Below are 16,068 nucleotides of genomic sequence, written 5' to 3'. Positions count from 1 at the left end.
GAAGACACCAGAAGCTATAAATGAATGGAGGTGCTTACTACCCATGGGAACAGGGATGATGAGTGATATTAAGGAGAGGGCACCACTCAAGACAGACCTGAGTGACTTAACACTTGCAATATACCAAGGACCACACCAGGTGTAGAAATTGTAACCCTGCAGACACAGACACGTGCCAGTCAGGCAGTTGCTGCCCAACTACCATTTCTGCTAAACGGACTCTTAATGAATACTCAGTTGATTGTGAGCTAGCCCGGGTGAAAAACCTCCCACCTCTCTCAGCCCCCCGCCCCCCCCCCCAAAAAAAAAAAACACATAAGATCTAAGTGGTTCCAAAAATCAGGAAGGACCCATGGTTAGGCATTCCATTTGTGTACATGCAGGGAGCATGACAACCAGCCAGGCATAGGACAAACCAGTCTCTGAGGTCCTCACTTCATTTGTTCAGCCCTCCACCTGACCTATGGGCTCTACTTCCTCTGCTCAACAGAAGCCAGACCAGGTAAGCTTAGTTTTCAAGAGCCTGCTCCAGACCATAGAGAAAAAACAAGCTAATCAAACATCTATGCAAAATACAAGGCCTGGCAAGAAAAATATCAGACGCAGGCAGGAAGGAATTTAAATTCAAACTGAACAAGGGACTGGATCCCTCTTTGAATGTAAGGCCCTGCAGGCCCAGTTTCTTGACAGAAAAAAAAATCTTTTTAAATTCTATCCTCTTTTTGTGGAAAAGGAGAGGAAACATTCCAACTGACTAGGACCTTATACAAAGTGGCAGTCATTTAAAATGGCTCTTTTTAAATTAACCCTTTCTTGAACAGTCACTTCTCTAGGGTGCAACTAGTTCACTGGTGTTTAGGTATCTGGGCCAGGGAGAGCAGCAAAGCATTGACTTCTTGGGAAGCAATGGGTTAGGAATTGGTAGCATCAGGAGCTAAGAACACTCACTGAGCTGCTATTTTCCATTTGCCCCTCATGACCCCAAGGTCCTTGCTCTGCCTTTCTCTGCCATGCTTTGTGCCAAAGGAACCTGACCTCAATGGACTGTAACAACAGGGTTTCTTTTACCCCAACACTCTGGAGTAATTAAAAATAAAAACAGAAGAGCTGGCCTTTTGAGTCATAGGCCCTGCCTAATCCCTAAAGCTGTAGTTATGGAACAGTAGAGCTGGCCTGAATTAGTTGGGTGTGGGGGAGAAATAAATTCTGTCCCTGAGCGACAAGTTCTTCTATACCATCCATCAGCCTTGAGCACATTTGGGATGGTGGCCAGGCCTAAAAATACATCAGCCCTTGGTGACATCAAGGCTGTATTCTTTTGTCTAGCTCACCCCAGATGGAGGGGAAAGCATTTGATGAGCAATTTTTGAAATAGGCAGAGAAACATATCATGGTAGGAATGACTACAGGGGCAAAAGGCCACTGTGGATTTCTTACTCAGTAAAAATGAACTCTGATAGAAATTTCAGTAAGGAGTCAGCAGAAACATTCTTGTCATCATCATCATAAAACCATGTTTATTGAGTGCACAACAAGTGCTATTATATGCTCACAACATTTAATGAACACCATTTCTGAATATATAAAGGACTAGCAGAATACTTGCCACTATATTTTATTGCCAGTCACCAAGCCAAAACACAAAATGAACTCTTATGAATATTCTAGAGCATAATGAGGAAAGAGTCTTAGACTAAATAAGTATCCTTGGTTAATATTTTCCTTATTGATAATTACCCTCACCACAAGCTCACAAAAGAAAAGGAAAAGAGGCCAGATAAAAGAGGAAGAGTCAAGGTATATTCCTGAGAAAGTCTCAAGTATTTGATCAGTGGCATTTTATAGATAGTAATCAGTATTAGGGGGAGGGCCATAAGAATGGAATGGCAGGAACCAGCCCTGTTCATCTCCTTGTCCCTTCCTGCTCGAGTGTTCTTATATAGCTTTGTGCAGTTACATTTCAAGTGAGGATCTTCTCCTTATTTTTCATAAAGGAGTACTTTAGGACTTGGGGGCTAGTGGGTACTCACCAGCTAGGTAAACATTTGAGAAAATCATATATCTTGATGAATTTTGTAAGTAGTCACTGACCCACTGGCTTAAGGGGAAGTGAAAATGAATTAATATTATAGGATATGCTAAATGGCTTTTACAGCTTCTTTCTAAACATTTTTTAAACTCAGGTTGGAACAAAGATGTCATAAAGAGCACTGAAAGTAACATTTGAATTTCACTCATATCTATAAGAATTTAGCTTATAAGATGAATTTGGTGAGTTAAAAAGCATGCAACTCTAGGCTACACTGCTGACAGGTGGGTGGCAACTGGTCTAGTCTTAGTACCTCTTTTCAAGGCTCCCTTCCCTCCTCTTTCCCACCCTTTCCAGTCTTCCACCAAAGCTCAAGGCTTGAGGCAGTAGTCAAGCTCCATGGCATAAGAATTGGTGTTCCTCATGATGCTCTCCACCAGCATTACAGGTTTGGGGTTTCTTCCAGCAAAGCAAGAGAGCCAGGTACAGATCAACATGGCTGCAGCTGCTCCACCTCCAGCACAGTAATAGGCCCAACCAAGCCTACAGGTACCTGTAGAAACAGGGACAGAGACATGAGGATTAGTGTAAGAGTAGGAAGCAGTGAATGCAACTGGGATTCCTGTGTCCTCTTTTCCTCCTTTGCCAGTGGCTGGTAGTTGCTTTAGCAAGAGGTTATAATGTTATTCTGTTACAGTAGGAATCTGGGAGTGATGTGGATGGTGATAGTGGTGGTGACGCTAATGACAATGATAATAAGACAATGATAAATTGTCAAGAACTAGGCTAAGATCCTCAGACATACTAGTACATCTCCTTGATCATTACAATAACTGTATGAGACAGATACTTTTATTATCCTTGTTTTTTTTTTATACAACGTGAAGGAATCAAGGCATAGGTTAATAGTGAAAAACAACAAAGCTTGAAAGTCATAGAGTCAAAAATATAAACCCTGGCTCATCTTGATTCTAACACCACACTTTTTACCACATTGGTATACTATAGTGCATGGACTGTTTTCAAAGAACAATATCCTGCATCATCAGGAGATTTGACAGGTAAAATCATATATCTTGCCACTTACTCTATGTCTCTCTCACAACCTAGCTTTTCAACATCCAGGGAAGAAATATACATTGGAATCAAGGCCAAGCTACTAAGCAGGTAGTTTCAGTTTGAAAGGAAATGGGAAAAGTCATCTGCTCAAATAATCTACCCTACAACCTGACACTTTATCAGAAGTATATTCTTTCATTTGAAGTATTTGTGTGTGTGTGTTTTTCAGAGAATTTTCTTCAGAGAATTTTCCCTTGGAAAATGATGATGCCCAAAGATCAGAGAGCTATTATTTTACCAGGGATCAAAATAACAACTAAATGTAAAAAATCAAATGCTTAAGCAAACAGAACTCCAGAAATTGGGATAGATGCCTAGTGTTAGAAAATTGCAGAGGAGTCCCGAGAAAAGAGGTAAGCAGCAGCCTTCACCTGCCTCACAGTCTTGGAAAAAACGGAGTACCGACTACAGTCAGTTTGGGATGTCAAGACTGATTTTTGTAACAATTTACCTATTATTTTTTATTTATTTATTTATTTTCAAGTTGTTTAATTGTGTTTATTTTTTGTGATGATGAATGAGTAGTGAACCTTTGTTTTCTTTTATTGGTGACCACTAAAGAGGCCATGTTTTAAGGCATGAGAAAAAGTACCCCTCTTACTGATTCAGTTTCTGAGAGGAGGCTGTTTCTTAGGATCATATGGGAACTGGGGAGGGAATATAGCAGCAATGAAAAGGAATAAAATATAGATTGAAAAATAAGACCTCTGAGAAAAAGTTAGAAAAAAAATAAGATCATTTAATTCTGGAAAGGAGAAAGCTGTTGAGATAGTTTAATAAATCATAAGTTATTGAGTCTTTTATTGAACAATTTAAATTAAGAAGGAATATAACAAACTGTTCTTCATCTCCAAGAAGGATAAAATAAGAGGGAATAAAGGTCTTTAAGAAAAAAGAAAAAAAAAAGACACCATGAATAGTTTAAGGTTTAAAAACTTGGGTAGGAATCATTATGAAGCCTTCAATTTGATCTTGATTTTTTAAGAGAATAAAAATTTAAATATTATAGGATATGCTAAATGGCTTTTACAGCTTCTTTCTAAACATTTTTTAAACTCAGGTTGGAACAAAGATGTCCTAAAGAGCACTGAAAGTAACATTTGAATTTCACTCATATCTATAAGAATTTAGCTTATAAGATGAATTTGTTGAGCAGTAGATGCATGAGTGCAGTGAGTAAGACCTACTTAGATGTTATTTTTTATCTTAGATTATTTTATTTTATTATTTTATTTATTTATTTTTATTGTCTAAAGTTTTATATATGTCTCCTTTTTACCCAATTGACCCTCTACAGCCATTCCCACCCCAGGCAAGCCCCCACCGCCCCAGTGTCTGTGTCCATTGGTTATGCTAATATGCATGCAAACAAGTCCTTTGGTTGATCTCTAACCCCGCCCCCCACTCCCCTGCCATTTGTCTCTGGATCAGTTCTTGTTCATGAAATTATGTTGATCATTATATCCCACATGTGAGTGAGATCATGTGATACTTATCTTTCTCCAACTAGCTTATTTCGCTTAGCATAATGCTCTCCATTTCCATCCATGCTGTTGCAAATGGTAAAAGTTCCTTTTTTAATAGCGGCAGTAGAGGTCCAGTGCATGAAATTCGTGCACTGGAGGGGGGGTCCCCTCAGCCCGGCCTGTGCCTTCTTACAATCTGGGAACCCCACAATTGATTGGCTTAAAGAGGTAGGCCCTACCCACCCAGCCGGGGCTCCGTAATTGATTGCCCCCGCAGGGGGAGGCCCCACACACCTGCCACAGCCCGCTGATTGGTGGCCTGGGCCTCCCTCTTTGGGGTGATCATGGAGTCCCCTGATTGATTGCCCCACTGGCCAGTGGCCTGAGCCTGCCTCTGCAGGGCGATCATGGGGAAATGGCCGGGCCCCCGACCAATCGCATTGCACCCACCTTGGCTGGCCAGGCACCAGTGGGTGTCATAGCATGGTCATCCAGAAGGTTGTATGGATGGTCATTCTTCTGTTAGGTCCTTTGGTCAATTTGTACATTACAGTTTTATTATTATAGATAGTATTTCATCGTATAGATGTACCACAGTTTTTTAATCCACTCATCTGCTGATGGGTACTTAGGCTGTTTCCAAATCTTAGCTATGGTAAATTGTGCTGCTATGAACATAGGGGTGCATATATCCTTTCTGATTGGTGTTTCTGGTTTCTTGGGATATAGTCCTAGAAGTGGGATTACTGGGTCAAATGGGAGTTCCATTTTTAATTTTTTGACGAAACTCCATACTGTCTTCCATAGTGGCTGCACCAGTCTGCATTCCCACAAGCAGTGCATAAATGTTCCCTTTTCTAGACATGCTCGCCAGCACTTGTCATTTGCTGATTTGTTGATGAAAGCCATTCTGACAGGTGTGAGATGGAATCTCATTGTTGTTTTGATTTGCATCTCTCAGATGATTGGTGACTTTGAGCATGTTTTCATATGTCTCTGGGCCTTCTGTATGTCCTCTTTCAAAAAGTGTTTATGTAGATCTTTTGCCCATTTTTTGATTGGATTGTTTATCTTCCTTTTGTTAAGTTGTATGAGTTCTCTGTAATTTTTGGAGATTTAACCCTTATCAGTAATATCATTGGCAAATATGTTCTCTCATGCAGTGGGCTTTCTTGTTGTTTTGTTGATGGTTTCTTTTGCTGTGCAGAAGCTTTTAATTTTGATGTAGTCCCATTTGTTTATTTTCTCCTTAGTCTCCATTGCCCTAGGAGCTGTGTCTGCAAAGATATTGCTACGACATATGTCTGCTATTTTCCTGCCTATGGAGTCTTGTAGTATTTGTATGGTTTCCTGTCTTACATTTAAGTCCTTTAGCCATTTTGAGTTTGTTTGTGTGTATGTTGTAAGTTGGTGATCTAGTTTCATTTTTTGCATGTATCTGACCAAATTTTCCAGCACCACATATTGAGGAGACTGTCTTGACTCCATTATCTGCTCTTGCCTCCTTTGTCAAATATTAATTGAGCACAATGGCTTGGGTCTGTTTCTGGGATCTCTCTTCTGTTCCGTTTGTCTATATGTCTGTTATTGTGCCTTTACCAGGCAGTTTTGAGAACTGTGGCTTGGTAATATAGCTTGATATCTGGTATTGTGATCCCACCACCTTTGTTCATCTTTCTCAAGATTGCTGTGGCTCTTTGGAATCTTTTTTTTATTCAGGATGAATTTTTGGAGAGTTTGTTCTAGATCTTTGAAATATGCCGTTGGTATTTTAATGGGAATTGCATTGAACCTGTAGATTGCTTTGGGTAGTATGGAGATTTTAATGATGTTGATTCTACCAATCCATGGACATGGTATGTTCTTCCATTTGTTTATGTCTTCCACTATCTCTTTTTTCAATGTCCTGTAGTTTTCTGGATTCAGGTCTTTTACCTCCTTAGTTAAGTTTATTCCTAGGATATCTTAATTTTTTTGGTGCAATGGTAAATGGAATTGTTTTTTCTCATTCCTCTTCCTGTGAGTTCATTATTGGTGTGTAAAAAGGCCAGAGATTTCTGGGTGTTAATTTTGTATCCTACTACATTGCCGAATTCATTTATTAGGTCTAGTAGTTTTTTGATGGAGTTTTTAGGGTTTTCTATGTACAGTATCATGTCATCTGTGAATAAGGACACTTTTACTTCTTCTTTTCCAATTCTGATGCATTTTAGTTCTTTTTGTCTGATCACTACGGCTAGCATTTCCTGTACTATATCGAACAGGAATGGTGAGAGTGGACATCCCTGACTTGTTCCTCTTGTTAAGGGAAATGAGTTTAGTTTTTGCCCATTGAGTATGATGTTGGCTGTAGGTTTGTCATATAAGACTTTTATTATGTTGAGGTATGATTCCTCTATTCCCACTTTGCTGAGAGTTTTTATCAAGAAAGGATGTTGGATTTTGCCAAATGCTTTTTCTGCATTGATTGATATGATTATGTGATTTTTGTCTCAATTTGTTTATGTGATGTACAACATTTATTGATTTGTGGATATTGTACCATCCTTGCATCCCTGGAATAAATCCCACTTGGTCATGGTGTATGATCTTTCTAATGTAATGCGGAAGCTGATTTGTTAGAATTTTGTTGAAGATTTTAGCATTTACGTTCATCAAGGGTATTGGCTTGTAGTTCTCTTTTTTGTGGTGTCTCTATCTGGTTTGGGAATTGGGGTAATGCTGGCTTCATAGAAAGAGCTTGGAAGTGTGCCTCTTGAATTTTTTGGAATAGTCTGAGGAGGATAGGTTTTAGTTCTTCTTTGAATGCTTGGTAGAACTCCCCTGTAAAGCCATCCAGACCAGAGATTTTGTTTGCTAGAAGATTTTTGATCACTGCTTCAATTTATTCAGTAATTATCAGCCTATTCAGGTTTTTTTTATACTTCCTGATTGAGTTTTGGGAGCTTGTATTTTTCTAAGAATATGTCCATTTTATCTAGGTTGTTCATTTTGTTGGAATAGAGTTGTTCATAGTATTTTTTCATAATCCTTTGTATTTCTGTGGGATCAGTTATTATTTCAACTCTTTCATTTCTTATTTTGTTTATTTCATTCCCTCTTTTTGCTTCTTGGTGAGCCTGGCTAGTGGTTCATCAATCTTGTTTATCCTTTCAAAAAACCAGCTCTTGGTTTTATTGATATTTTGTGTGTGGGTTTTTGGTGTTTGTTTGTTTATTTTTGGTTTGTTTGTTTATTTTTGGTTTTTGTTTGTTTGTTTTTTTTGGTCTCTAGGTCATTTAATTTCCGTTCTTATCTTTATTATTTTCTTCCTTCTGCTTATGCTGGGCTTCTCTTGTTGCTCTCTTTCTAACTCTTTGAGTTGCAGAGTTAGATAATTTATTACCACTTTTTCTTGTTTTTTGAGGTAGGCCTGTAAAGCCATGAACTTCCCTCTCAAGACTGCTTCTACTTTTTCCCATAGATTGTGGATTGTTGTGTTTTCATTGTAATTTGTTGACATGGTGCTTTTTATTTCTTCTTTGATCTCTTTGGTAACCCAATTATTCTTTAATAGCATGCTATTTAGCCTCCTGGTGTTTGATTTTTTAATTGTTTTTATTGTAGTTGATTTTTAATTTTATGCCATTGTGATCTGAGAAGATTCTTGATATGATTTCTATCTTCTTGAATTTGAAGAGACTTTGCCTGTGTCCCAGTATGTGGTCTACCTTTGAAAATGGCCCATGTGCACTTGAGAAGAATATATATTCTGTGGCTTTGGTGTGAAATGTTCTGCAGATGTCAATTCATTCCATCTGATCTGGTGAGTCATTTAGGATTGATGTTTCTTTTCTGAGTTTTTGTTTAGAGGATTTGTCCAGTGGTGTTAGTGGGGTATTAAAGTCCCCTACTATGACTGTATTGCTGTCAATCTCTCCCTTGATATCCTCAAGAATTTGTTTTTTTTATGTATTTGGGTGGTCCTGTATGGGGTGCACATATGTTTATGAGAGTTATAGCTTCTTGTTGATTTGCTCCCTTTAGTATTATTAAGGCCTTCCTTATCTCTTGTTATGGCCTTCACTTTGAGGCCTAATTTGTCAGATATAAGTCTTGCTACTCCAGCTTTTTCTTTTTTTCATTTCCATTCGCCTGAGAAACCTTTTTTCATCCCTTCACCATCAGTCTGTGTGAGTCCTTTGTTCTGAGGTGGGTCTCCTGTAGACAGCAGATATATGGGTCATGTTTTCTTATCCACTCAGCTACCCTATGTCTTTTGATTGGGGCATTTAATCCTTTTACATTTAAATTTATTATTGATAGGTACTTGTTTGTCGCCATTTTTATTCTTTATGCCTGTGTTCCTTCTTCCCTTCCTGTTTCTTCTTTTTACAGAAGACCCTTTAGCATTTCTTGCACTTCTGGTTTGGTGGTAATAAACTCCCTTAGTTCTTTTATGTCTGTGAAGCTCCTGATTTCACCCTCAACTTTGATTGATAGCCTTGCTGGATACAGTATTCTTGGATTCAGACCCTTGCTTTGCATGACTTTGTATATTTCATTCCATTCCCTTCTGGCCTGATGTGTTTCTGTTGAGAAATCAGTCAATAGTCTCATGGGAGATCCCTTGTAGGTAACTTTCTATCTCTCTCTGACAGCCTTTAAGATTCTTACTTTGTCATTGGTGTTTGCCAATTTAATTATAATGTGGCTTGGTGTTGGTCTTTGGGGGTTCATCTTGTTTGGGACTCTGTGAGCTTCTTGGATTTTTGTGAGTTTTTTCTTCCCAATATCAGGGAAGTTTTCTGTCATTATTTCTTCAAACAGGTTTTCTATTCCTTGCTCAGTTTCATCTCCTTCTGGCACCCCTATTATGCAGATGTTGTTTCATTTCGTGTTGTCACAAAGTTTTCTTAGGCTCTCTACTTGTTTTTTAATTTTTTTTTCTAGATGCTGCTCTGCTTGGTTATTTTTTCCTACCTTGTCTTCTAGCTCACTGACATGATCCTAAACTTCTACTAGTCTACTGTTGATGCTTTCTATTGAGTTCTTTATTGCAGCGATGTCATTTTTCATTTCTTCTTGGTTCTTCTTCATTTCCTCTTGGTTCTTACACATATTGTTGAATTTGTCTTCTATCCTTTTCAGTGTTCTTATGACCATTGCTCTGAATTCTTTCTCTGATATATTGCTTGCCTGCATTTTGTTTACTTCTTTTCGTGATTCCTTCATATGTGGCTGTTTCTTTGTCTCCCCATGATCACTCCTCTCAGGGTGTCTGGTTAGGTAGCTCTCACTCTCCTGCGTTGACTTAAATGGACAAAATACAACATGACAAGACACAACACACAGGGCACCAAACACAAATGTATTCACGATACTGATAACCACAAAAAAAGGTGACCACCAGAGAAAACATAGGGGATAGAAAAGAGTGCAAAAATGATATTGAGAAAAGAAAAAAATGTAAGAGAAAAAAGAAAGAGAAGAAAAAAGAAGGGGGAATATATACATATATATATAGAGAGAGAGAGAGAGAGAGAGAAAGAGAGAGAGAGAGAGAGAGAGAGAGAGAGAGAGAGAGAGAGAGAGAGAGAAAACTCCAAAAAAACAACAACTAATCCAAAAAAATGCAAACAACAAACATCCTGATGAATGTGAGGAGGCAGAGCTTATTTACAGAAGGTTAGGTGAAGGAATTGAATGAATGGGGAAATAGCCACAATTCAGTATAGAGAAGGTAGAAAGAGAATGAGTGTATAAGAAGAAAAGTAAAAAGCAAAATACAAAAAAAGAAAAAATATTTATATTAAAAATATATATAAAAAGAAAATTTATATATATTTTCCCCTTTCTTTAAACTATCTGCTATGTATTTGTCTATTATTGGAAAAGGAGAATAGAGAGCACATAGGCCTGAGTTTGTGATTGGAATTAATTAAGCTATTAGTAGAAGAAGAGAACAAGTGAGGAGACTAAAAACAGAAGCAAAAAAAGAAAAAAAACAAACTAACAAAAAATCAATCAAACAACAACAACAAGACAGAAAGAAAGAAAATGGGGAAAAAATGGATAGTGAAGAAAGAGAAGAGAAAAGTGTTCATGGACTTGGAGCAGGGGAGAGGAAATTAGATATATGAGTAAGATCAATTTTTAAAAGGGAGTAAAACAAAAGGATAGAGAAAAATGACAGCAGGAACCGGGTAAGAGAAATAAGACGAAAAATGAGAAAATGAGGAAGAGTGTTGGCATAAAGGAAAAATTGAGATAGAGTAAAATAATGATAAAAAATAAAAATAAAAATAGAATGTAGAATACTAATCCAGAAAAAAATAAAATAATATAAAGTAAAAATAAAATAAAACTTTAAAAAAGGTAAAATAATAGTAGTAATAATAATAATTAAAAATAAAAATGTAATAATAAAAAGTAAAATCAAGTGAGAAAAATAATTTAGTTTCTTAAGTAAAAGATAAAAAATAAAAAAGTGAAGTAGTGAAGGTCATTCACTTCCTCTACTGTTTTGCTTGGCATGTCTGTTTCCTGTCAGGTAGTCAGCACATTATTGAAGTTCTCTGTGATCCACTGCTCCTCTGTGTCATAAGCCATAACCTTGTTTTCAAGCAGGCAGGATCTCTCTGCTCATTTTTTTTCTCAGCCTGCCTTCAGTTCTATTTACACAAGAGTCAATTTCTGACACAACCCCTGAGTGGCAGTGTTTCTGTATTTATATCCGGGACTAAATGGCTGCTCTACCCAGTGTTTAAATTCTTCTTTCCCTGCCGCACTTAATACTGGGTTGGAGGGATGGACTGACTCAGAGCTGGTTTCTTGCTCGTCTCTCCTTATTCTGATCCCCAGTGTCCACAAAAACAACTTTCCCCCACAGTCTCGGTGAGTGTTTTTAAATGGAAGATCCTATGTAATGGACTTAGCAAGCAAAATCAAGGAGTTAAAAAGGAAAAAAGCCAAAGGAAGCATGCCAACTTGCATCTCTTTCCCTTGGCACTGCACAGCTGGTATAGAAATTCAGGATGCCCTTCTGGGTCCAGCCCAGCTATGGGCTAATATCTAGAGTCCCCTTCTGACAGCAGCCCTGTGGACCCCTTTCCACATTCAAGGGCTACACTGATCCCAGCGGTCATGGATTTTGTGAGGCGCATTCTCCCTCTGAGGCTCTAGTTCCCACTGTGAGCATTTCTCCCTCCAGCCTGAATCCCAGATCTCACCTTTCTCTAAGCAAGTGGTTCTCAACCTGTGGGTCACGACCCCTTTGGGGGTCGAATGATCCTTTCACAGGGGTCGCCTAAGACCATCAGAAAACACATATATAATTACATATTGTTTTTGTGATTAATCACTATGCTTTAATTATGTTCAATTTGTAACAATGAAAATACACCCTGCATATCAGATATTTACATTACGATTCATAACAGTAGCAACATTACAGTTATGAAGTAGCAATGAAAATAATTTTATGGTTGGGGGTCACCACAACATGAGGAACTGTATTAAAACTGTAATTCTGTGGCATTAGGAAGGTTGAGAACCACTGCTCTAAGCAATATCTGACCTTTCTGTCCACGGACTGCCTCACCAGCTGTGTTTAATTTTCCAATTCTGGGTGGGTGTTGTTCGATTCAGCTGCTCCTTCTATCTGCTCTGTGAGAAGGTATAGGACCTGTCTGCGTATTTGGCGCCGCTTTGTCTCCCCCTGTACAGACTTTTTAGGTGTCCACAGTCAGGGAGGCTGGAGTCTCGGTGTTCGTGGGTTCGCAGCTGAGGCAGCTGATTCCTGGGCGTTGTGGTTATAGGGTCCCAGGGGGTATCCGAGGTCTCCCCGGTTGAAGATAAGGCTGGGATTCCGATGACAGCTGGACTCCCCTTCAAGATGGCATGGTCTCTGAGGCAGAGCCGGCTGCTCCAGGAGAGATTTCAGCAGTAGTAGAGGCTGCCTGGCCAGGGGAGCCTGGTCTGCCAGTCCCCGACAGTCACACTATCTTGCAGCCTCCTGTCCCATCGGCAGCAATCTCTGATCCCTCAATAATTTACTTTTTAATAAGCAATTATTTCTGCTTACTTGGTGCCCAGTGAACCTTACTTTTTCTTTTAATTGACTGGTTGGTTTGTCATATACAGAGTGTAAGATGGCCCCAAGTTAGGCTGTTTTGCTTTTCTAGTCAGGTCACGCTAATTTATCTCAAATTTCCCACCTCAAAATAGATTTTCTACACAAAGTCATCATTCATGCTGTCTCTCCTGTCAGAAATATTTTCTTTTTTATCCACCAGTTTATATCACCCTCAGACCACTATGCAGGACTAAGCACCTCCAGGAAGCCTTCCCTGATTAATTCCAGTGGGCTCAATCCCATCAACCAAGTCGTCCTCCAGGAATTTGTTTATATACCCTTTATGTGTATGTGCATGGTGGGTAAAACATTAGGAGGAAGATTTATATATTACATATTTTCATCTGCCCTTTACCTTCTACCAGATTGTTAGCTCTACAGTGCATATCTACTTGTTTCTTTCTTGATAATGCCTCTCATGCTCTCTCAACAGTGGGCACTCAGTATGCGTGATTTAGCTTAACAATATTTTTTTAAATGTATTTTTATTGATTTCAGAGAGGAAGGGAGAGGGAGAGAGAGATAGAAACATCAATGATGAGAGAGAATCATTGATCAGCTGCCTCCTGCACACCCCCTAGTGGGGATCAAGCCCGAAACCAGGCATATGCCCTGACCAGGAATTGAACCGGTGACCTCTTGGTTCCTGGGTCAACTCTCAACCGCTGAGCCACACCCGGCTGGGCTAGCCTAACAATACTTTAAAGGGGTATACTTGTATTTTTTTTTTTTTACATTTTTATTGATTTCAGAGAGGAAAGGAGAGGGAGAGAGAGATAGAAACATAAGTGATGAGAGAGAATCAGCGATAGGCTGCCTCCTGCACATCCCCTACTAGGGATCGAGCCTGAAACCTAGGCACGTGCCCTGACCTGGAATCGAACCATGACCTCCTGGTTCATAGGTCAACGCTCAACCACTGAGCCACTACAGCTAGGCAGTATACTTGAATTTTTAACCCTCAACACCCCAAACTATGGCTTAAATTTTGAATTAAAGTTAAAAACCAGCTATAGTTGTATAATATGTGTTTCTGGAATGTGCTATGGCCGTTCCCACCATAAAACCTGTGCACATTCTGCTTGCTTTGTGTGAAAGTGTACACATACGCTTCACTCCGTTATATTTGCCTAGTCAATGTTCAACCACATTTTGGAGCTCAGGTCAATCATTCATTCCTTAGTGAAGCCTTCCCCGACCTCCCTAAGTCAAATTCCTTTATCACAGGCCCTCATTGTCACTGTGTATCTTTTCTTCTGTACTTAAAATTAATAAGCGAACCCCTTATTCCCACCTATGGCAAGTATCAAATCCTAGTTTTTCAGAGGAAATAGCATTTTACCTATGGACTCAGGTAGTCATGTAACTTCTTGATGTCCCATGGCCCCACCAAAAATCATGGTGAAAGCCAGACTGCAATAGCTATGGAAACAATGCAATTTTAAGAGAGAGGGGTTGAATTTGAAAGAGGAGCCTTCTTAAAAAAAAAAATCCAACTATCTATAAAGTGGCTTCAACATGAATAATAACGATGTAACTCTGGGAAGAGTAAACTAAAGAATACAGCCCAAGTGTCCATCAGCATATTATTGGATAAAGAAGATAAGGTTCATTTGCACAATGGAATACTGTGCAGCTGTGTAAAAGAAGGAACCTTTACCCTTTGCAACAGCATGGATAGACCTGGAGAGTATTATGCTAAGTGAAACAAGCCAGTCAGAGTAAGAAAAATACTATATGATCTCACTAATATGTGGATCTAATGAACAAAATAAACCAACGAACAAAATGGAACCAGTGTCATGGCTACATAGGAGTGACTGGCTAAAGGATATATATGCATACTCTATGGACATGGACAATAGCTTGGTGAAGTCCAAGGGAGGGGGAGGAGGGGGCAGTGGATGTGGGCAAAGGGTGGGAAGAAGGAGACATCTGCAATTAGGTCAACATTAAAAAAATTAATTACAAAAATAAAACCATATTGAGACAAGCAGCCAATAGATCTGTATCCCCTCTGCATCTTGTTGCACCTCCCCTTAGACACATATTTACTCCTTCACTAAAAGTAGGATGTTTTATATAATACTTTGAGTTTCACAGAGTTGAAAACTCTAGAGACAGACAAACCTTCAATTTCTTCCCTCCTTGGGAGGAAGGCTGGAGGCTTTATTGTATCCACGACACAGACAGGAATGTGAGCCTCAGTTGACAACCCTAGTAATGCCCTCAGAATCAGAGGGGTAGAGGCAGGAATCCAGACCAACTCTGTGCTCTCAATCTGGTGCCCTGCCCTCTACTGGTTTTCTAATCCTTCCAAAAGCCATTTTCCTCTTACAGGATCCTTAACCTGTAAGACCTAAAGTGGAGGCTCCTAAGTCAATTTGTAATAGAATCATCTGAGCTTCTCCGTTACAACCCAAATCTCCTGTGCTCATATGGCAGAGTAGACAGGAGCCAGTGCTGGGGTAGGCCCAATGTTGGGTAACTTCCTCCTCTTTGCCATGCTCCCAATCTAGTCTAGACAAGGCAGCAGAGGCCTCATTCTGTTTCTTCATTTGCTTGTCAGGTCATCACTCACATTAGAGTAGCGGTGATATTTCTATTAGGTATGTGAAACCTGGAACCAGGGAAAGACTTGTTTCTGTAAATAAAAGGCATAAATGCATAGCGTGCCATTACCCCACAACCTTCAGCAGGAAGAAAGCCAACAAAATGGGAAGATCCAGAGTAGAAAACTAGCTAGAACGGTGTCAATAAACCTTACTGAAATCAACTCATAACCAAGTATCACTGGGCTCGGAGTCAATACCAAATTGCTCTCATTGCCACCCCAAGTGCATTCTGAGTTTTCCCCACAGAAATTTGTATTAGGCCACTGAACAGCATCTAAGCCTCAGACTGCTCCAAAGAGAAATCCAAGAAATAAAGGGAATATATCTTCTATCCAACTCTATCCCCACAACCCTACCTGTTATCTTACTGAGGAAACAAAGAGGTTGTATCACTATCATTGCAAATGGAAACAAAAACATACCTTCTATAAACTACATTTCTAGGTTGAGACCTTCTGTTTGTACTCACCTATTCCATGGAAAGCTTGGATGCTGCTCTAGTGGCCTACAGAAGAACTTGTGTTTTCTATGGAAGACTGCAAAATTAGGGAACAGGAACAATGAACTACCACCCGTTACCTCCAATAACCTTATAATAAAGTCCCATAACTATCACCCATCCCTATATCCTATTCCTTGAAGTACTGCTAATACTTCTATTCATCTGACAAATACTTATTAAGTACCTACTATGTGCCAGTCACTTTGAATATATCATCTTAT

The 16,068-nt window shown here is 39.2% G+C and overlaps 1 protein-coding gene across 2 annotated transcripts in view; it reads right to left on the bottom strand.

The window, feature by feature from the left end:
- Positions 1–1,491: 1,491 nt before the first annotated feature.
- Positions 1,492–16,068, bottom strand: part of LHFPL1 (LHFPL tetraspan subfamily member 1) — a 70,820-nt gene continuing 56,243 nt past the window's right edge. For both annotated transcript variants that reach the window (XM_036303946.1, XM_036303945.1), the window contains exon 4: positions 1,492–2,582. In XM_036303946.1, coding sequence (XP_036159839.1) covers positions 2,401–2,582 — 182 coding nt within the window. In that variant the 3' untranslated portion in view covers positions 1,492–2,400. The remainder of the gene's footprint in view (positions 2,583–16,068) is intronic.

This window comes from Myotis myotis, unplaced genomic scaffold (genome assembly GCF_014108235.1).
Source record: "Myotis myotis isolate mMyoMyo1 unplaced genomic scaffold, mMyoMyo1.p scaffold_m19_p_4, whole genome shotgun sequence".
NCBI classification, from domain to species: domain Eukaryota; kingdom Metazoa; phylum Chordata; class Mammalia; order Chiroptera; family Vespertilionidae; genus Myotis; species Myotis myotis.
Note: the sequence above shows the minus strand (reverse complement) of the source record. Positions and strands in the feature narration are given on the sequence as shown.